This window comes from Pinus tabuliformis, chromosome 8, assembly GCF_031772625.1.
Source record: "Pinus tabuliformis cultivar Carrire ecotype Pingquan chromosome 8, CPIR1, whole genome shotgun sequence".
Taxonomy (NCBI): domain Eukaryota; kingdom Viridiplantae; phylum Streptophyta; class Pinopsida; order Pinales; family Pinaceae; genus Pinus; species Pinus tabuliformis.
In genome coordinates, this window is record NC_142294.1 from 1,603,761,410 (window position 1) to 1,603,784,864 (window position 23,455).

The 23,455-nt window shown below is 38.3% G+C and overlaps 1 protein-coding gene across 1 annotated transcript in view; it reads left to right on the plus strand.

Annotated features, from left to right (window-relative positions):
* The window catches only part of LOC149242178 (uncharacterized), a 43,556-nt gene extending 20,324 nt beyond the window's left edge, over positions 1–23,232 (plus strand). The window contains exons 2-3 of the mRNA XM_089374183.1: positions 22,193–22,258; positions 22,475–23,232. Coding sequence (XP_089230309.1) covers positions 22,193–22,252 — 60 coding nt within the window. The 3' untranslated portion in view covers positions 22,253–22,258; positions 22,475–23,232. The remainder of the gene's footprint in view (positions 1–22,192; positions 22,259–22,474) is intronic.
* The last annotated feature ends 223 nt before the right edge of the window (positions 23,233–23,455 follow it).

Genomic DNA, 23,455 nt, shown 5'->3' on the forward strand with positions numbered 1-23,455 from the left:
ATTGATGTCGATTTTGATGTTGATGGGCTATAGCCTATAGCTTGATGGCAGTTGCCTATGAGATTCTTCCATCTTGATCACAGTTCTAGTATCTACCATGTTTTGTATTTGTTATTTTCCATTGGCATTCCCACATATAGTATTTGTGATTCAGTTAGTCAAGAGTTCTCAAGACTCAGTATTTATGTAATTTATTTTGATTTTGATGACTCAATGAGAAATCTACAGTTTATGGTTATTTTCTTGTGTTTGTCAATTTATCGTCATTGATGTAGTAGTAAGTACTAGTTGTAAACTTGTATCATTGATGAATCATGATTGTATGCATAATGTATGATTGAATTTGTATCATCATGAGAATCCGTATCTCATGCCCCCATGTCAGGGGACTTAGCCAATCCTTTAGTACCATGAATGTGGTGCTTGTTTTAGCCTATAAGGGGCCGCCTTCAACCTTCACAATTTGGTACCTCACTCATACACTTTAACTCCTTGATTGATCAATTTGTACTTCATCTTGAATCACGACATTCAGAAAAACAATGCTTATGTCAATTTGGTATGAAGGCCAACGAAGAAACAATGCATTAAACATGATGGCTATAATAGAAGTATACCTGACAATTGGAGCAAAAGTCTCCTCATTGTCAATTTCTTGTTTTTGAGAGAATCTTAATGCCACAAACTTGGCCTTGCACTTTTCTAAGCTCCCATCAGCCACATGCTTGATCTTGAACAAACACTTGGAATTGACCATAGATTTCTCTACAAGTCTTGGAACAATCTCGTATAGATCATTCTTTAGTAATCAAACTGTGGTTATACTCCTTGGTTATGGCATCTTGCCATACCTACTCTACATTTGCCTCCTCAAAGCTAGGAGGCTCTAAATCAATGAGAGAAGATATCAATACAATAGAAGTAGGAAACTTTCTTGGGGCATGTTATCACCACAGATCAGAATATTAGGTCCCTAATACCAGTCAACAAAATTTTGGTGATATGTAGGAATGCTGCTGAATGTAATCACAACAACCACTCCTATCACTTATGTCAAGGGGGGATTCCTTGATATAACTTCAAGAGGCTCGAATCCTCAAATGTTTAACAAGTTATGTGAAAATACGAGGACAAAATAAAAGATTTAGTGATGAATCTTGACATGCCTAGTGCCAAGTGCTTGGGTTGTGAAGCGAAAAGAAGATGAATAAGGGTTTGATCCGTGATGAAGAATGCTAATGAGGAATCTCATTTTGGGTTCGTCCCCAAAGACTGGGCACTAACCAATATGTCGGTGCTAAGTAGATGAATCTTGAAGCAAGGAATGATCTCTCCTTTCAAGTCATCCACCTTGTTCGATTCAACCAAAGTCAACTATAAACTTGCCTAACTTAGAGCTCCCTCTTTGGCATACTCTGATAAGGGAAAAATCCAGTTATGTCCTTGATAGAGTGAACGCCTAGGTTTAGATCACAAATTCAGCAGACATATATTTAATACAGTGCATGGTAGATATATCCATAACAACTCAAACTATATTAACACACAGAAATAAGAGAATCACATTGTCAACATACAAAACTAACATGCAAATATAGAGAGAAATGGAGATTAAAGGATGATCAATAATAAATATCACTACATTAAAATCTTCTTAATAAGCAACAATACTTTGAGCACATCACTTTCTTGAGAGAGTCAAGATTGATCTTTCTTTTGATGTATACGCTCATCAATATAAATCCTAACCAATTTCTAGAAATAGGCTTTATGTTTCACGACAAAGTGAAACTTGATCTCCTTATTACACTGATAGCATACCCCTTATTGAATATTGGCAATTTTTTTTGGTTAAATCCAAATTTTTATCTTATGGTCATAAATGAAAGATGCTGCATCAATGGATGGAATTTTATATGTTAACTAACTTGCATCTCTAAATCAATGTTTGTCTTTTCACATTTACCTAATACAATTATGGAATTACCATGCAAATTATCAAGTAACAAATGGCATCCCGCAGATACATAAACTTATAAAACAAATGGTTGACGTGATCATATAAAACAGATTAAACAAATCTTCATGTGATATTATGATACAGATTGTACTATGATCTATGGATATACTGTTCTGTAAAACAAAGAAATGGGCATAGGTTGCCATATGTTCAATCCATGAATCCTAAGTCATCTGACACGGGGACACGAAGGACACGGGGATTCGAGTGTTGAACATAGATACGTTGACCCCCCAAAACATGACATATATATATATATATATATATATATATATATATTAAAAATTAGATATTTCTTACACAAATTCTCATTCATGATACAAATTCATTGATTCAAACATAAATCTTCATCTAGATGTAAGTTTTACAAAGTAACATTATGCATACAAATACAATTGTGACAAATGATAAATCATAATACATATTCAATTCATCAATGATCAAAGTCAAAATGTGTTACATAGGTAGTACAATACCAATGGAAAATAGACATAGCAAATACAAAACAACTACAAGTCTACAAGCCTCAAGGTAGTAGGTAGCTCATGAGTCATCAATCCTCATCATCAAAATCAACATCACTGTACTCATCATCATGGTCACTACTACTCTCTTCTATTGCATCCTCCTCCTCTGTATCCAAAGTCATCTTTGCATCTGCTGGTGTGGAGGATGACCCCTCTACAGTGTCACCATCATCAAATGTGACAAGCTCTAGCACTGGCTCATTGAGATCCAAGTTGGCCAATGCCAACTCAACACTACTGTCTACACCCATATCATCAGGGAAGACATCCCACATCTTTGTCTTTCCCTTCAACCACTCATCCCTCTGCTTGTAAATAAGACGAAGGTTTGTGTGCACATATACCATTGTCTCTGCCCTGAATTGCTCAAGCCCGCTCTTCTTGACACTATACAAATTCCCATATGTGCTCCAATTCCTCTCGCAACAAGAGGATGAAGTCACCTGAGAGAGGAGCCTCATGGCTAACTGCTGTAGAGGAGAGCTTGTTGCCCCATGAGTTGCCCACCAAGAATAGGGCTTCTTAGCCCCCATGTCTCTAATCACATCATATCTTGCAAATTGACCAATGCCAGTGGAAAACTCTGCAAATGCATCCTCCACCTCATCAAGGGATACTCTATCCTGAAAAATCTGCCTGAATGCATCTTTCCTCCCCTGTGAGATTTCACCATCCATGTGAGGAGGGAATCTGTGGGAAGGTCCACCATTCAGTCACTCATGGCTGTAGTATTTTAGGTTCAATGAGTGAGCCAAACAATGTAAAGGTGTGCAATTCTTGCCCCGTCTGTTGACAAGAATATATCCTGTATGGTGGTGAAGAAGGCCTCTGATGATGTCTCATACTCGGGGCGCTCATTCTGTAAAATAAGGCTCCTCACAGACTCAATCATGGAATCCCATCCCTCATAAACCTCTCCTAGGATGGGTTGGTATGTGGCTGCAAATCAAAGCAAAGAAATGATAGGGTCCATGATTTGAATAAGTAGATCTACCCTCTCCCACCAAACATCATCTAACATTGTGTCTTTCACTCTTTTAGAGGCTGCGTGATCTGTCTTTCTCCAAAAAGACCAAAACTCTGAAATAACCATGGCCTGAAGAGCGGTCTTGACCTCCTTCAACCTTTTCAACATGATGAATGAAGAGGCAAATCGTGTATCCGCAATCTTCAACAATGATAGATTGGTGTACTCCTTGTAGATAGTGAGGGCATTTGTATGATTTTGTACAAAGTTGCGGATATGCCGTGCATCTTCAATAATGCTTCCAATCCAAAGCACATCAGAAGCAATAGATTTAAGTGCTAAGTTCAATGAATGGACAAGGTGTCCAAAACACTAGTGGATATTTAGCTTCCACAATCATGCCAACAACCTTGCAAATAGGTGCATTATTTATAATGATTTGCACACAAGAATCAACACCTACATCTTCATTAATTTTAATAAACATCTCACCCATATATTGTGCATCCTTGTATTGTCCAAGTGCGTCCACTGATTTCAAGAAAACTAGACCATTCAAGGAAGACACCATTAAGTTGATGAGAGGGTGCCGTGCTGGATTTGTCCATCCATCATAAACAATGCTAACCCCAGATATTGGCCATGTTGATTTAATAGGCTCAAGCATTTTGTCCTCTTTTTTTGCCTTCGTCAACAATGTGGTTCTAAGCTTCTTTGACCCAGGAGGCACATACCTTGATGGAACCCCTTGAGTTAGAGCTCGACACATCTCAATAAATAGAGGTGAGCGTGCGACATTAAAGGATATGAAGTTTTGATAGAAAAAAAAGGCAATGGTGAGATCAAGCTCTTCCTGTTTCTCTTTCTGAAAAATTTTGTCCATTGTACCAAGTCCAATTGCCTTTCTTTTTGCTACTTGTCCCCCTCCAGAACTCTCAAATGGGAATTTATTATTGCTGTTCTTCGGGAATGGAAGGGGGTCATCATTCTTGTTTTTTTAAGATTTTGCAATCACATTTGCCATACCAACATTGGCCTCTCTTTCCATTTCTTTCCTCTTTGGTAAAGGCACCTTTGTACAAGCTGCAATTCCACAACTTGGTAAAGCCAACAAATGAGCTTTCACATGGTAATATGTGCTCATGAAATTAGTGTTGCAATAGCTGCATTTCCAACTCACATTGCCTCCTCCCTTCATCTTGCTGCCTGGCCCTTGCTCTCTTGTGACATATTTCCACAAGGGATATTTGTTATCTTGAGGATGTTGTCTTCCCTCAACATTTGAAGCTGCTGTTGCAACCCCACTTGCAATAGAGGGAACACTTGTAGTAGAGTCTAATGAAATTGGAACAGGAGGGGCATCTCCAATGGGGACATTCTTCCCCTTCCTTTGCCCCTTCCCTGCTGCCCTTGATTGAGCCATGAATGCTGTAAAAAAATAAACAAAAAATGCACAAATTTGTAAAAGAAATGCACATGCAAACTGCTGTAATAAAAATGCAAAAAAAATAGAGAGAAAATGCACTTACTTGTTGCTTGAATCTCCTTGAAAATGCTCCCACACCCTTTGCTCTTTGCTCTCACACACCCACAACAAACCCACAACCAAGAAGAAAGGTGAATGTGAAATTAGAATGGCCAAATCGGTCTTTTAACGCTGTGCGGAAGTCTGTTTTTTGGGATTCGTCTCCTAGAATCAGAACACGATCTAGACATTATCGGAAGGACATGAATTTGACCGAATCATGTCCGATTCGCTTGATTCGGGACACGAGAGACCGGGGGGATGGATCCGGTTTCATAGCATGAATCATAAAGCTTAAAAATGGATGCATATTCCTTTAAACTTTTGTCCAGATTCATCTATGGTTTTCTTGTGTTACAATTGTGCATTTTGGTTCTCCTTTAATGTTTAATGGTTTTGCTTTATTTAAATAAATAAATTATTTAATATATATTTGTTTAATGGTTTTGTTTTATTTGTATTTAACATATGTTACTATATATATATATATTTCTTAAATATAATTTTAATATATTTAATATATAGTATATTAGTTTAATATATTTGATATATTAGTTTAATATATATCATGTTTACTATATAGTTTGATGTATTGATTTCATTATATATATAGAGATAAAATGCTGGCAACAACCACTTAAGTGAAAGTGGTTGATATGCTTTGATCAGCGTCCTTAATTTTAAAAGGGGAAAAATGATGCCAATTGGTGTATATCAACCATATTTGCTAATGTGGTTGTGCTAGTTCCATGTTCTCTGGTCTTGGAGAAAGTGCTCTCCAACCACTTATAGCTGATAAAAGCATTGTCTTTGTCCTACATATCGAAGAAACACCATCTCTACTACTTGAAACATGGCCTCCCATTCCCTGTCGACATCCTATGCCCTATATAATGGGTTTGTCCTTAAATCTGGCGTTTTTTATGGCACATGGTTCATTAAGTCATTTATTTAATGCCTGAACTTTTATCTTCCATTCTTGTTGCTCCATGTGTGGAAGCCTATCCCAAGTGCACGTTAACATTTCAAGTTCAACATGCCTGTCCATGATTCATGCCCCAACGAACGTCAAATTGCACACTGCTACCATGCTTTTGCTGACTCTAAAAATTTGACATATGAACACAGTCCACTATTTTGTTATGTTTGCAGTATTTTGCTAATCAAAAGTTTCCTTCAAAATGCATAATGACCATTTGTTATGGACCTACCGTTTGCTTGAATTTTTCTTTGCAAATTTGCGTTTCTCCGAACCCTGTTTTAGCACAGTGGCCTGGCCAGCTTGTGCCTACTACAACCAGACTACACTTTTTCACTTGAGGTCTGCCCATGACTTCACCTTAAGCTGCAATTTGTCAAATGCAACTAAAACCTACTCAACCAAGTTCATTCAATAATGAGCACATGTCCAATTGTGGCATTTAAAACATCCCAATAATACTTAGCCAACACAATACATTGCAAGGAACATAACATTCATCGAACTAAAGAGACTACAAAACATGAGTATAGGTGGCATCCAAGGAGGATGCTTTAACTTTATTATGAAGAATGTTACATATGTACAACAAGGGAGTTGTATCGTTTTGATTGCAACTCTATTACAGATGTACAATTAGTCTAAGGCAATATTGCCTTAGCCTACTGTTAAACAGAATTGCACAATCCAACTCTTGAAGCAACTACGAGCCTTGCTTTCTTCTTCTTCTCCGTACTGTGTTAACCCTAGAACCTAGCACAATTTCTGAGCTCTTCTACACTCTTGGTGAATGATGGATGGCTGATTGATGCCTTAGCACTTTTGAGGCATCCACTATTTATACAAGATTTTCCTTGCACTTGCAAGCCCCTCCAAGCTTAAGTGGATTCAAGTGCCATATTTCCAATTTCAATTGTGCCCAATGGTGCCATTTTACCTTTAATGACTTGTCTATCGACTATCCAATGTCTGAAATTGTGCCCAATGGTGCCATTCGCCCCTTAATGACTTGTCTGTTGACTATTCGATGTCTAATAGTGTCAAAGCCCAAATTGCCATATACCCGACAAGTGCATTCAACAAGGGTGTGCTCAAGTGTGCTTGGCAAGTGTGTGCCTGACAAGTGTACCCAATAGATGTGTGCCTGGTGAATCTTTTCACAATTTGTGCGTCCCATGTTTGCGTTCCATGAATGCTTTTGCTCAGAGGCACTTGTTCCATTCCTGAAGTGTGGAATTCCCAACTTGTTGGGTCCACATGTAGCCCAAGCCCCCAAGTCTATAATAGCTAGTAAACTTCTTAACACCAAATCCACTTTGTAATGCATCATACTTGTGGATTAGAGTCATTTGCCATAAACCCCACTTTGTCTTCTCTTGCCAAGTTCTTTTCTAAGCTTCTCTTGGTGCATCTAACTAATGCTTGTTTCCATGGTCTACGATGCACCTAGTTTGAGCAAGGGTGCTCGATATGTCTAGGTGTTCCTTGCCAATGGGCCAAGGCACTCCAAAACCAAATCTTCTAGCCACCAACTGTTAGGCCCCTATACTACTAGTGTAACCCCTTATTGTTATTAGTACAACCCCCTTATTATATTGTTGTACCCATGTAGTCCCCATATTGTTACTATTGTGCCCCATAGAAGCCCACTATTGTTATTATTATGCCCTTACATTATTATTGTTATGTTGGCTCTGATTATATTATGACCCCTTAGACTCCTGTATATAGAAAGGAGGCATTTTCATTTGTATCATCGAAGAATTGTTCATTTGTGTAATGTAAAGGAGGATGCCCCCTCGAAGAATCTGAATTCTAAGGCGTTGATCTATCTTTTCTATCTTTTTGTGAGCTGGTTTCATAACATGTGGTATCAGAGCTTTGGATTCTAGGGTTTCGCTGCTTCAAATAGGTCGTCGTGGCATTTTCGCTATAACTTTTTTCCGCGACATTTCAAAAGCGAAAAAAACCCATTTGAGACGAAATCGCGCTAAACCTTGGGTCCGAATTTTAGAGCTTTTCGCGCAATATTTGTGGAGATATGATCCGAGGAAGTTGGTCTTTTAGCAGACTCCTGAATTACATTCCAAACAGGTGACCTGGGGAAACTCATCATAACTTTCTCTCTGAGCATCGGATTGAAATTTCGTCAGAAGTTACAGAAAGAGGACAGATTGTAGTTTCTTGCGTACATTTTTCAGATCCAAAGGTCGAAACAGTGACACGTGGCACGTCATACAAGTTTGCTCTACTGAACTAGTCTATAATCAGGTCACCATGGGAGATTTGGCATAACTCTTCCTTGGAGAATCCAATTTGGATCAAACTGGTGCCATTGGAAAGAGGACGCAGAGGGCTACTATAGGTCACGATTTCAGAATTGGAAGATCCGAAATTACAAAGTTACAGTCGTTTCAAGATCGAGTTCCTAAAATCAAGAAAAAGCAAGATGAGGAAGTTTGATGGCAAGGATCTGGTAAATTGGATACTACAGATGGAGAAATATTTTGATCTACATGGTGTACCACTGTTACAAAAGGTATGTATTGCATTTAATAATTTAGAACCGAATCAATTTTTATGGTATAAAGGGCTTTGTTTTCGTAAACCACTTGTCACGTGGTCATTTTTTACGGAGGAAATGGTAACACATTATGAGGATACAAAGAGAAACTCCTCCTTTAGCCAATTGATAAATCTCAAACAAAAGGGTTCAATGGAAGAGCACATTAAAGACTTTCAAAAATTGAATAGAAGGGTAAATTATATTCCAGAGAAGCAAAGGATTGATGTCTTCATAGGGATTTTAAAGGATAATGTTCAACATGAGGTTCGTTTTTGGGAACCTGATTCATTGGAGGAGGCATTCGAGTTGGCAAGAAAAATTGAAAGCGAAATTATGAAAACAAGAAATCCCACCATTCATGACTGTAATTATGGAAGTGTTTCTTCTCCTAGCCTTTCACAACCTACAACGCTTACACCACAACAATTGGAAGAAAAAGAGAAAAAGGGCTTTGTTACAATTGTGATAGAAAATGCACTAAAGGTCATAAGTGTGCTGAGAAGAAATTATTTTACATAGAGTATGAAGAGGAGGAAGAAAAGGATCAAGAAACATCAAAAGAAGAGGATATACGACAAGACCCAACCCCAGAAAAAGAAGAAATGAATCCGACCATATCTTGTAAAGCATTGGCAAGAATTACCACTCAAACTCTTAAGATAGAAGGACATATCAAGAAGAAAAAGGTTCAAGAAGTGAAAGATCACATCGAGAAAGAAGAAATGAATCCAACCATATCTTGTAATGCATTGGCCGGAATTACTACTTCTCAAACTATCAGGATAGGACATATCAAGAAGAAAAATGTTCAAGAAGTGAAAGATCACATCGAGCATCAAGAAATGAATCCGACCATATATTTTAAAGCATTTGGAAGAAATTACCACTCCTTAAACACTCAAGATAGAAGGAAATATCAAGAAGAAAAAGATTCAAGTAGTGAAAGATCACATCGAGCATCAACAAGAAGTTCTCCAACTTTTAAAGGATAATGCCACTTTGGTGCAGAATCGAATGAAAAAACAGGTAGATCAACATCGCAGTGAAAAATGTTTTTATGTAGGTGATTGGGTATTTTTATGGTTACATCTCAAGCAAGCTATTTATGAGAAGGAAATGTTGGCAATACTACATGCACTTAAGAAATGGTGACCTTATCCAATGGGAAGACACTTCAAGGTAAAAATGGATCATGATAGTCTTAAATACATTTTAGAACAAATATTATCATTAGAAGAACATAAAAAATGGGTCACAAATATGTTGGGTTATGACTTTGACATCATCTACAGAAAAGGGAAGAAATTTTTTGTTGTAGATGCACTCTCAAGAAAGGATGAGGATGTGGAAGCATTGTTTTGTGCTATTTCTATTATCCAACCAAATTGGATAAACGAAGCAAGGGATGAATGGAAGAAGGACAAAGAAGTGTGGCCACTCATTCAAAAGTTGCAGAATATCCCAATTCAAACAATATTGCCAGAACTTGAAGGAAAAATCATATTTGAACCTGGAGTAGTCACAGAAACAAGAACCCGATAGCTAGGAAATCGATCAATTTCAGAATATCTCTTCAATTGGAAGAACTTACCCGCTGAAGATTCCACATGGGAGGATAAATTTTTTATACAGAAGCATCAAAAACTACTCAAGCATTGAGGACAACCCTTTTTGAAGGAGAGGGGCATGTTAGGCCCCTATACTACTAGTGTAACCCCTTATTGTTATTAGTACAACCCCCTTATTATATTGTTGTACCCATTTAGTCCCCATATTGTTACTATTGTGCTCCATAGAAGCCCACTATTGTTATTATTATGCCCTTACATTATTATTGTTATGTCGTCTTTGATTATATTATGATCCCTTAGACTCCTATATATAGAAAGGAGGTATTTTCATTTGTATCATCGAAGAATTGTTCATTTGTGTAATGTAAAGGAGGTTTCCCCCTCAAAAAGGCTGAATTCTAAGGCGTTGATCTATCTTTTCTATCTTTTTGTGAGCTGGTTTTATAACACCAACCTTACACTAACTTTGTTCATGCCATTAGTACCATTGGAGCGATCATGCAACAAATGTGTCCAAAGCCATTCAAGACTAGGGCATCACATCCTTTCCCACTAAATTTGGTGCCATCCCTAGCAACATCCTCAAGAACCCATGCATCCATTTGCAATTGAATTATTCAAATGCTTTGCATTGTCAATGCCATGCGCCCAAGGGTGTGCCCATGTGCACTTGGCATGCCTGTGCTTGTTACCCACCAAAAGTGGGTAACCCCTAGGAGAATTTTTTTTCTTCTCATTTGATAGCTAGCGAATGAATAGTCCCATTATGGTCAACACATAACACTATGCTAGATTTCTCCACCCATTGCTTCGGTTCGATCTGTATCCCATCTGGCATTTTTTCTTGAAGGGAGGTGGGCCATCACTCGATAGCTGTTGTAACCATTCTTGCAATCATGTGCTTTCATTTAATGTTATGGGCATATTAATATGGATTGGGGGGTAAGCTAGAGGATTCATTGATCTCAAATGTACTTTTGTTCCCACACTTCACCTGGTAGGTTAATCTTTAACTCTAGTATATCCGGACCTCCTCTAAGGCCTTAGGGTTTAGGAAAAGAACTAATGGGAAGGAACTGATTGATATAGCATGTCCACGGATCATACTTACCACTTTCTATTTTTCCCAGTTATCCATCTCTATTATTTGGATTGGTAGTCATTGGTCATTGGGATTGGCACCCTTCATCCACATCCTTCAGTCAGGGATTAGAGACTTGGCTTCGAATGTTGATGCTCCTAAAAGAAAGTTAAAATCATATAAAAGCCATAATGAAAGAAAATGTAAAATGCAAAAGATGACCTTGACAATATTTAGCGTGTGGGAAAAAGCGTAGCATGAGCTCTAACCCGCTCATTGGCCATCACCTAGTTCCTCAAGCATTCATTGTATCATCTCAAAGAAACTATTGAAAGTCCCAACCTTGATGAGAAAGAAGCCACTACATCTTAAAGGAGTATTGGAAAAATACAAAAAGTAGGCTTGGGCTCTTAAGCTTGCACCAAATGAAGGAACCTTGATGAACAAGAAGCCGCTACATCTTAAAGGAGTAGTGGAAAAATATAAAAGCAGGCTTGGGCTCCTAAGCTATGCACCTAATGACGACAAATCATTAAAGTAAAAGCCACACCAAAGGGGTGGAGAAAACAGGCCAAGGAAAGGGGTAACTCATGCCACCATGATTGTGTTGGACCCCCATTGGTTGGATTCATGGCTATGGTACTTGCATTAGAGTCTTTCCCACTTTGTGACCATTATTCTCACACACCTATAGATTGGTGGACTAACATGGGACATATCATTCCCCTTGGAGGTTGTTGACCTAATCATTCTTGACATAAGTGAGGTAACTTGTCTAAAACTCCTAATCTAGTTAGAAATTTGAAGGTGAGTTTTATATGAAGTATTCTTGTGCCCTTAGCATTAGACGTGGTCGATTATGATGCTATAATAGTTTTTTTCTATAATGAGTGTTGATCTCACTTGATCTTGAGAAGTTTGTGTTAGGTGATGTTTTGACAACAACAAAGATCCCTCAAGGGAAGGGCTTGACCCTTAGTGACATGCCAGAGTATGTTTTTCCCCAGTCTGAGAACAAAGATGACCTTGATGCTTCAACATTTCCCCTGCAGAGATGAGTGTTGGGCTATGAGATGATTCCACATGGTACTACACACCCTCATGTACTTTTAGATGTTGAAATGTTGAGCCATAGAGCTTGGGTGTTGGACTACTTAATGATGTGTGCCCAAATGGACTCAAGATGCCCCCATGTTGGCGTTGACCTTGTTTGATGGATGTTAATTGTTCCAGAGCCCAGATGAGGATGATTTGGCTTGGGATGAGCTTACATATTCTCCTTGGATGCCAATGCTTGCCTTGTGTGATGCCATGCCACCCCCACAAACCCTAGAAGGGTGACATAGGATTCTTTATGGATGACATCATGGTTGGGGAGGCACTTTTTAGAGATGTACTCATGCTTTTTGAGTATTTCTTGCACTGAGGAGCGCTCACGGACCCATCACTTGCTTGGTGGATCTTGATCATTCTAGAAGATTAGATCATGGTGGAGACATTTATTTCCCACACATCGGCTATTTTTGGCATTTTGTTATGTTTTAGAGCTATTTTAAGGTCAACTTGTGACCTTTTGAGCTTGTTGAACACTCAAGCAAACTTTTTAGGGGTGTTGCTTGTAAAATTGTGAAAATGAGACTTGGCTGCCCTCATATAAGTAGGAAACTGGAGGTCTCATTTCACTTGGATCGTCATTCATTCATCACACTTTCCCCTCTTTAGAAGTGTGCATTAGCTCCTTAACTCTTCTACTTAAAGTTAGCCATAATGTGATGTCTATGGTGTGAGTTGCGCTTTGAGGTGGGATTTTGCTTGAAGTTGGTTTCTTAGGATTGATTGAAGAGATTCTTGTGGAAATTTTGTAAGTTTGTTGCAGATCTTCTATATTTTGCATGTTATATTGTGTAAAGTAGGTTTCTACATATGCCATGGTTAAATTGCTAAATTTATCAAGAAATATTGCTTCTTTATCGTATGTAAAATTGTTTTCCTTGAATCCTTAAAGAGAACTCTGAGTTGTGCATGTATTAAATTTGAAATCTCCTTGAAAAGGAAGCCAATAGGGTTTGTAAGTAGATTTCCTTGCCATCTCACCCTTTTCAACAAGGTCAATTTGCCTTGGAAGAATCCATTTTCCATTTAGATCAAGGCACCAGTCTAGGTGGTGGTGATCAAATCACCTATTTTTACTAATATGTCTCTCTCTTTCTCTTAAATTTTGGATATCTAGGGTTGGGGTTAGGTTTTCTATGGAATTTTGCTAAAAATGTAATTTTAATTGATGTGTCATTGCTCTTTAAGAAGGAATTGCATTACATAATTGTGAAAAAGAAAAATCTAGCATTTATTTCATGCTTAAGCACTATTTATAGGGCTGATATCATTATTATATCATGGTTTTATGTGTGTTTCAACCATAAAACTCATTTACAAACCCTAAATTATGTGTATCTAATTGTTGTCTCAGTCCTTTATGGATTAACGATTGCAAGACTATTTATTCTGGTTGTTATATGACATTGTATGCCCTATCCTTGAAAATCAGTCAAACCCTAACCTATAACAGCTCTGTAATTTGTCTAAATGGTTTAGGGACAGAGTGCTTGTACTTTGATAATAATTATCTTAGCCGTCCAGGCTTTGCCAGGACCCTCTCCCAGTCATTAGACCATATCCATCACTTTGAACCTTATTATTGACTATCCATTAAGTGATATATATATATATATATATATATATATATATATATATAGGGAAGCCTCCCGTGTGGTCTACTTACTACTACATAACTAGAGAAAGGCTGCCGAGGTGATAGTAATAGTCGTTCTCTTGTTGCCTTGAGGTTTGGATTTGCCTAGTGAGTCATTGCATTAGGCTTGCTAGATTTTGCAGTAATAACGCTCAACAATTGTGTCCAATGGATATATGATTGGTGGGTGTGTACCCAATGCGTGTGTCTCATGATTGCATTCTGTGAATGCTTTTGCTCAAAGGCACATTTGCCATTTGTTGTGCCCCCTAAGTGTGGGACATCCAACTCATTGGGTCTACATGTAGCCGAAGCACCCAAGTATACAAAATCTATTCAAATTCTTGGTAATGTCCATCATGGACCATACTTATGGGTTAGATGGGATCATTTGCCATAAATCTCACTTTGTCTTCCCTCACCAAATTCTATTCCAAGCTTCTGTTGGTACATCCAACGAATGCAACTTGTGAAGGTCTATGATGCACCTAGTTTGAGGAAAGGCAGCCCACATGTGCATGGTCTGCCTTACCAATGGTCCAAGGCACTCCAAAACCAACTCTTCTAACCATCAACCTTACGCCAAGTTTGTTTGTGCCATTCAATGACCACTGAGGTGATCATGCGATGGATGTGCCTAAAGCCATTCAAGGATAGGGCATTAAATCCTCTCCCTCTAAATGCCAATGCTGCCCCTAGCAACATCGTTATGAACCCATTCATCCATATACAATTGACTTCTTCAACCACCTTGCACTGTTAATGCCATAATTGCTATGGAGCTTTTCATTTTCCAATTCTTCCTTTGAACAAAGTACTTTTTCCAACAGTGCCTCTTAGATGTTTGTTGCTACTACTACCTCCTAGTATGGTTGGAATCTAAGTTCAATGCTATTGCTATCTTTTGCTGCTGTGGCAACTCAAACGTTACTAATTGTCTAGGTGTTGTACTTTAGTCTTATTTTTGTTCCAATACTTGACCAACTTTTCCATGTTTTTGTATGTTACCAGCCCTCAAGATTTGAGCTAGTTGGGAGATTAGTTCAACCATCATTCCCAAACCATGAGATTGTACATCTTTATGCTCAAACATTCAATTCCATTCGTGCTCAATGATGTTGTACAATTTTTTTGAACAACATCAAGATCGTCGCTTTCACCTCCATGCTTTTAAGTTGTTTCCAAAACAAAATTTTCCAAGGCACCTTTTCCATAGGTGCTCTAGGCTCCACTACTTGCTCCTAAGCAGTGAGCCACCTTGTGACTTGTTAGAGAAAAGGAGATGGCAAGTAGTTGCCAAGGTCATTGCCAACAAAGGTTTTTGAATTGGGCTTCATGCTTAAGTATCTCAAAACTGCCTCCTCTTTTGACTTTTTGCAGCCTAATTCTTCTAACTGGTCCGTTATCAATTGGAAGTCATAGATCCCTATGGCTAATTTGCAAATATTTATAATGTCATGGACCTATGGCTTGCCCGAAATTTTATTTCCAAAGTTGAGTTTCCCCCAATTCTGTTTCAACACCCGAGGTTGTGCGACACTACCATGCCTCAACTGGCATTGCTTGGCTAGATTATTATTACTACAATCAGACTATGCCTCTTCAATTAATGTCTACCCATAACTTCACCTTAAGCTACATTTTGTCAAATGCAACCAAGTCCTACTCCATCAAAGTTCATTCAATAGTAGTGAACACATCCAACTGTGGCCTTTAAAACATCCCAACAACCAAGTAAAGAGACTACAACACTTGAGTATAGGTGGCATCAAAGGCACAGGCCTTGACTTTATTATGAAGAAGGGAGTTGCAACCTTCTTCCTGCAACTCTGTTATATATGTATAATGAGTCTAAGGCAATATTCCCTTTCCCTACTTTCCAACAAACTTGCACAATCCAACCCTTGAAGCAACCACAGGCAAGTCTAAGGTTCCTTTTTTCCTACTGCCCAATGGACTTGCGCAATCCAACCCCTAAAGCAACCCAAGGCCTGCCTCCTATGGGTCTTTTCTTCTTCTTCTCACTTAGTGAGTGCAATTTGTCCCACCTTGCCAACCCTAGAACATAGCACAATCATAGAGCTCCTTTACAGTCTTGGTGAATGATCAGTGAATGATTGGTGCCTTAGCACCTTTGAGGCCTCCATTGTTTATACAGGAATTGCCTTGCACTTGCAAGCCCCTCCAAGCATAAGTGGACCCAAGCATAAGTGCCCAAAGTGCCACATGCTTAACGCCAACAAGTGCATTCAATGAATGTGTGTTTGATGGATGTGTGCTTAACTATTGCATTCCACGATTGCCTACCACAGATGCTTCTGCCCAAATGTGCTTCTGTTGTCTGCCTCAACCCCCAAGTGTGGAACACCCAACTCGTTGGGTTTGCATGTAGCGCAAGCACCCAATGTCTATTAAGACTAGTCAATTTCTTTATGCCAATCTTGTCTGTCATGCATCATACTTGTGGATTGGATAGGGTCATATACCACAACCCCCACTTTACCTTCCCTTGCCAATATGTCTTCAAGCTTCTCTTGGTGCATCCAACTAATGTGAGCTGCCAAGGTTTGCGGTGTGCCTAGTTTGAGCAAGGGTGCCCAACATGTCTGTGGTGCGCCTTGCCAATGGGCCACAATGACTCCAAAACCAACTTTTCTAGCTATCAACCTTATATCAAGTCTGTTTGTGCTGGTCAGTGACCACTAAGTTGATCATGCGGAAGCCATTAAAGGCCAGGGCTGTAAATAATCCAATGCCCATCTTTAATATTCAATATGCATGTTGTGCTTGCCCCAAATTGCTTGCTGGCCTGTGGAAAACAAAGCACAAGCATGAGAAAATCCACAAGTCATGTACCTATTTTGCCTTGGGACTAAGTCATCATGTTCACAAAACTTTAAGCTTCAAGTTCAAAGTGTGCTAAACTATTGCATCCCATTCGAATTTTTCTGTTCAAGTCTACTGAATTTAAAACTAAACCTCAAGCTGAATCTCAAGTTGAACAAATTCAGCAAATGAATTTGTTGAGATTTGTCTAGTTGGCCTAAATTCAAACTAATTCACTTGATATTTGTTGAAATTCATTTCTCTTTATAAATTATAAAAAATGAAAACAAAACCTAATACTCTGTTGTAGCGGCTACAACCACCCTCCAAAATTTTGCCTTAGCTTCGTTTTGGAGCCTTCCTACCAACCTTCACAGCAGCATGTCTTGCTTCGTCAAGTACACAAGCTCCAGTGATTTTCTTGCAAAAAGACAGCCTGTCAATCAAACCTTGATGCATTCCTCTCACAGGCTGTTGGTCCAACAACAGACTGAGTAAATTCTTCAAGAATTTGCGCAAATATGGAGGGCAACCAGCCTTCCCTCCAGAAATTGCGCAATCCTGACTGGTAGCTTGCTGGGCCCCAGAACTGCTCAATTCTGCTGAGCAAGCTTCACCTAGAAATTGCGCAAATCTGGGTAGCAGTCAGTTGCTCTGCCCAGAAATTGCGCAAATCTTCTGAGCAACCAACCCAACTCCCAACCATAAATGCGCATTTTCTCCCAGCGGTTGAGCAGCCTCTTGCATGTGCAACAGAGTTGACCGGTTCCCTCCGGTACCGAGCAAAATAGACTTGCATGCATGGGCTGCTTCTCCCAAGGCAGCGTGCAAAGGCATCCCTTGATTCAAGGATCCACTTTTAGCAGTTGGAGGTTGCATGTAAGGATCATCTCGGAAACCTCCCACCAAGTGTCGCTCTTCCTAGATTTGTGGCATGCGTGTCACATCTTCGATTTTATCAAAACTCATGAACCGGACGCTGCAGAGCTCATTCCTAACATCAACATTGCAACTCTGACATCCCACATGGCATCTAGGAGCCGTCGGCACATTCAACTCAACTGTTTTGGGATAAGCCTGCTTCCTATGTCTTGTGTTGCTTTTCTGGCGCTTTTTGTGTTTCGCTTCGTATGAATGCTGTCTGCTTGATTTCAGTGAGCGCTTGCTGCTATTTTGATACATACTAGTTTTTACTAGCACTGTTTCAGTTTTCATTAACATCTCACTACTGTTGCATGCATGAAACTGTTTTTCATGAACGGTCGCCGATTCGGCAACTCGCTTCACCCACATGCATGTTGTTCCGTTTTTTGAATCTGTGATTCACTGTTTACATGTACGATCATTCACTTATGTTTACACTCAGTGTCGCCATGCATTCACATTCACATTCGCTTTTAGTTGCTCGTCGGCGAGTCTGGGTAGCGTTGTTCCGGAGTCTGCCTCACCAAGACATTGTTGCGCAATCCTGAGAGGGAAGGCTCTGTCTTCTTCTCAGGAAATGCGCATTTCTGCCCAGTGACTGTCCTCCAGTCTTGCACTGCGCAATTCTGAGGGACAATGACTGTTGGCCCTGAAAATTGCGCAATGCAGTCACCGAGCCTGCAACCATTGCCAGTTGAGATTGCGCATTGCGCAATTCTAGCAGTCAACGGCCAGATTGGACTGTGCATTGCGCAGTTCCAGCAGCCAGTCAGCCTCCTAGCAGCCAAGACTGTGCCTTGCGCAGTCTTGGCAATCAATCTCCTGACCTCCCGACGGAAATTGAGCAACCTTCATGATCAGTGACACAGGTATGTTGCAAGACAGTTCTCAAGTTCATTTTGGTTTTTCACTGACAGGTTGCTTGCAATGAGTGTTGCCATGTCTTCAGGTATCGCAGGTGTTCATCTGCCTCTCAGTAGTACAGGTACAATGGTTTCCAGGAGAGTAGAGTTGAAGACATCGTTCAGAGCACACTTGGGAATGTAGTCGATCAAGTGTCTATGAGCTTGCCTACTCACGAATATATCAAGCTGTTCATAGGCAAGGACATCAAGATGTGATCGCCGCAACATCACAGCGAGCAACATCATGAACGACAGCTGAAAGCAACATACCAGATGCAAAGAATACAAGAGGAAGGTTGTTGACAACACGGAGGTGGAACAAAGTTGCAAGCTCAAGTTGCTATTTGAATTCCATTTTGATCATATATTTTTTAGCCAGCACATTCTATTTTATTTTATATATTTTAAATTTTGAAATGTTTGGATTTAATAATTTGTCGAGCTTAATACTGAATCTTATTGCCTGGATTAGCATTATTGAATTTTTTCTGAACTTCAAGATCGTCGAATTCGAACATGAACTAGAACCAGGTGACTTGGCCTTGGAATATAGACCAACCTAGAATAGAACAAAACACATGCAAGGTACCTTAACATGAACTGAACTGTACCTCCAAGGAATAGAACAGCATTTGCCTTCACATGCATAGGGAATCGCACCTTCCAGAAGGGCTTCTCATGCATGTGTCATACAGAAAAGATGACTAATAACTGGAGTGCTTGCCCCAGTAAATCTCGAGTGTGCCTTCCTCATTAACTACAAGCAAACCTGCACAAGAATCTAGGCTGGAAAATGGATCTGCTGAGTGTGTCACCGCTGATGGAGAATTTCCTGTGGAGTAACAGGTAAAATCTGACAGGAAGCTTAAGGTTCAAACACAATTCCATTCTTTATTTTGCAGGGAAATACTGCTTATAGAACTTACAGATGTTCATTTGGCCAAGTTGCAACAATATGAGGGGCGGCATAGAGAGGCATATCTATGTTATAAAAATCACCCAGGTCTTTCCGTGACCTCATCTGCTCCCACTAGTGGGGTTTGAACCTGGGTTTCCAATTAACTGCTGCTTGCTGGTAGACCACACTCCTGTGGGCTACATAATTCCATACTAATTAGGAACTCACATTTTCACTTTGGCTTGGGAGGTCTGCACCTGCCACTTATAACCTAAGTCACCTGGTTCAAGTTCGTGTTTGAAAATTTGACAACCTTCAAATTCAAAAGAAAATCGACAATAAAAAACTAGATGATAAAATTTGACTTCGACAAGCTATAATTTTTTTTTTTGTTATTTATTTATTGTTTTATGTTCTAATATAACATTCATAATGTAATAAAAATATTAAATAATTCTAATACTAATTATATATTATAATTCAAATTATTAACCTTTGTAAATTAATTTTAAAATATATTAAAATTTATATATCATTACATATTAATGAATAAATAAATATGTAAATTTAAATTATGATTGTATAAATTTAAATTTTTGTATAATTTTTTTTTTTTTTTTTATCTATAACTATATTAAAATTTATATTATCATATAGTTATTGTCATAAATAAACAAGTTATATTAATTTAAATTATGAGTATTAAAAACCTTTTATGTAAATAATTTTTTTACACATATCTAAGCTTCCATTTGAACTGCACAGATCAGATGCTTCAAGAATTAATGTCCCTATTTAAAAAAAATGATTAAACCTTCGCTGAACCCATTAGAATATTAATTTCAGGTTTGCATTTGTGTTCAATTTGAATTTTGCTGGCAAATTTAAATGAACAAATTTTAAATAGGATTAAACCCTTGTTGAATCTATTTGAATATTATTTTCAGGTTCATGTTTGTGTTTAATTTGAATTTTTCCAACGAATTTAAACGAACAAATTCGATTTTTTTCAGGTTTGGCGAATTTCGAATTTTAATGTTAAAATTTGCCGAACCCAGTGATTTAGCTTATAACATTCATCAATACTAAATAGGTCTTACAGTGATTCTCCATATTTAATAGTTACCGCCACTTCTTTAAAATGGGTTTCATGTTACTGATTATTTGTCTCGGGAAGTTTATCCAAATTGCAGTTGTAACCGTTGATTGTTTGAAATGACTTTCACGATACCTATTCTGAGCTTATCTCAGACAGAAATTTAAATCTGTTTCAGTTGTTATCTCATGGTTTGAGCAGAATTTTCCTTTCTTCTGATTGGCATAATGACAGAATATTCCAAATATGCATCTGCTCTGCACCCAGCAGATGCTGGGCATTCAGGTGCATCAGGATGTTCATTGTTTCAGATGTTGTTGGTTAAGTATTATTTTGAAATTCCCCATCTCTTCTTTGTCATATTTCTCTGTAAAATGATAAAATCTCAAGTTGATGAATAAAATATAGGACGGAAAAAGTTTAGTTGGGCTGTATGTTTTCTGTCTTTAGTATCTATTATGCAACAGATGCATTAGGATGTTGATTGTTCAGATGTTAGTGGTTAACATTTTTAGAATTCCCCATCTCTTTTTTGTCATATTTGTCTTTACACTCTCAAGTCGAGGAATAAAAAATGTTTAGTTGGACTAGATGTTTTCTGTCATTAGTATTTATGGATTGGAAGCAAATTTGACCAATCTGGTATAAAGTGATGCTAAATGATAGATTCATTTGTTATGTTTAAATGTAAAGATGCTTTCTAGTTGAAGCTCTTCTTTGTCGAAAGTTTCAATCTGATATCAACTAGAATTGAAACAAAAGATTGAATGAAAAATACTCTTCCAATTTAATGAAGGAAGACGTGAAACTTCTTTAATTCGTATGGCACTTGCATCATTAAATTTTGGAACCTTTTCATGACCAGTCATTTTTGGTGAGATTGACTTGAAGCATATTCACCAGTAAATTGTACAAAAACCGCTTGCACATCTTCCTTGATATCTGCTTTCACTTGTGCTCCCAATTGAATAAAAGACATGGCTGTCCTTTAATTTACAGAGCACTAACATATTCAAATTTTGAGACCTTTTCATAATAACCATCTTGGTGAGATTGACTTGAACCAATACACAAGTAAATTGTACAAATATTGCTTACACATCAGCCTTGATATCTGCTTTCAGTTCTGCCTCATTCATGAGATGACCTTATGTAATAGCAAACTGTTTCCTGTTAGAAGTGCATTTGACACAAACATGGAAGCGGAAAATGTGAAATAATTTCGGCTATTCATGGCCAAATGTGAGAATAATAAGAAAACTCTGAAACTTGAGTCCAAACCTCTTATCCTAAGCTGATTCACAGTTTTCTTTCTTGTTGTGGATATTCAATGACATAGAGGTTTTGACTTACTCAAGTGTGGTGCTTCTTCAGCACAGCCACACTTTGACAAAGCATGGATTCTGGTTTACAGGAAACCTTATGTATAGGTATCCATGATTTGACGGTTGGCCAAAGTTAGAAATTGATGGTGTATCAGTTACTTAAATGAAGCCCTATGTAATGTATTTTTCTCTGTATTTTAGTTTTTTAATCTGTTGGTTTTCTTTCTTTTCAGACTTTATCAGGCAGATTCCGGTACGAGAGTGACAATGCTGCAGGGAAAGCCATTCAGTAGCACAAGGTATGACATGTAGCTTAATCAAGAAGAGATTATTATTGTTTTGTACACAATTTGATGGAAAATGGTAGGCTTTCCTAGCTTGTTCTGAGTGAATCCTAAACCAAATAGGTAAGTGTACATTGGAGAAAATTGTCAGACATTGGCAAGCATTTTAATGAATAAAACCAATGATGCTTGTGAAATGTAATGTTAATCCATTTACTCTCTGCATTGCAGAACTATGTTGGGCATCTGGCTATCTCTTTGAAGAACAACAGCAAAAGTTTTGGTGAGAAAATCGAATGTCCTAATGATGATTGTTTAGCTTTACTCTGCGAATATGTATAGAAAGCAAAGTGGACATGGATTTTGTCTGCCATGCAAGGTTAATGGAAATATCAGATGGCGAGGAAGTGCTTTTGTTCATTGGTGTGATTTCTTGTTTCTCTTGTAGTAGTTTCATAGCTCAAGCACTGGTCTGACTAGAGATGTGTATGCCACTTAGTAGCTCTAGTTCAATAATAGGTGTCTTCTGCTTATAATGTTCCCCTGAATTACTAGGTGTTTTGCATGAATTCGGTGTATTGGATGGCCTGAAGCCTGCTTCAAGAGAAATGTTGGGTTTCTTTGAAGACAAGAATGAGTGTAGTTATAGTATGCCATATTATTTTGGCACGTTGTATGAGTCTGGAGTGTTCATATCTTATTGATGAATGGTCGGCTAAGTCATTGAATTTAGAATAGTGTTGAAATAAAAGTAGTTTGAAGGCTTCCAGTATGTGCAGGCCATGTTTTGAACTGCTATTAAGGTAGTTTATATCCTTTGGAAGCATTTGGGATATCTATAAGATTATATCCTAGACTGTTATGGGCTACTTTCTCACTCTTTGGGTTAGTTTCTGTCTGTACTTGTAGCACTGTCCGAGCATGCCGGTCTGTATTATATTATTCTTGGTAATGGCATTTTCAAGAGAAGTTGAGTCATTCTTGATGAATCATGAATCTTCCATGGAATTAGTAACATATTGGCTTATTCTATGCACAGAATATTTATTGATGTTCTAGCAAACAAATGGTTAGCATGATTGTAATTGGCTTACAAAGCTGATAAATACAAGGATGGGAACCGTAGTAAAGGAGAGAGGATGGATGGCTAGTGTTGAGCTTGTAACTTTAGAATAGAGAGAAATCTGAAGTAAAGGCATCCGTGACTTTGGG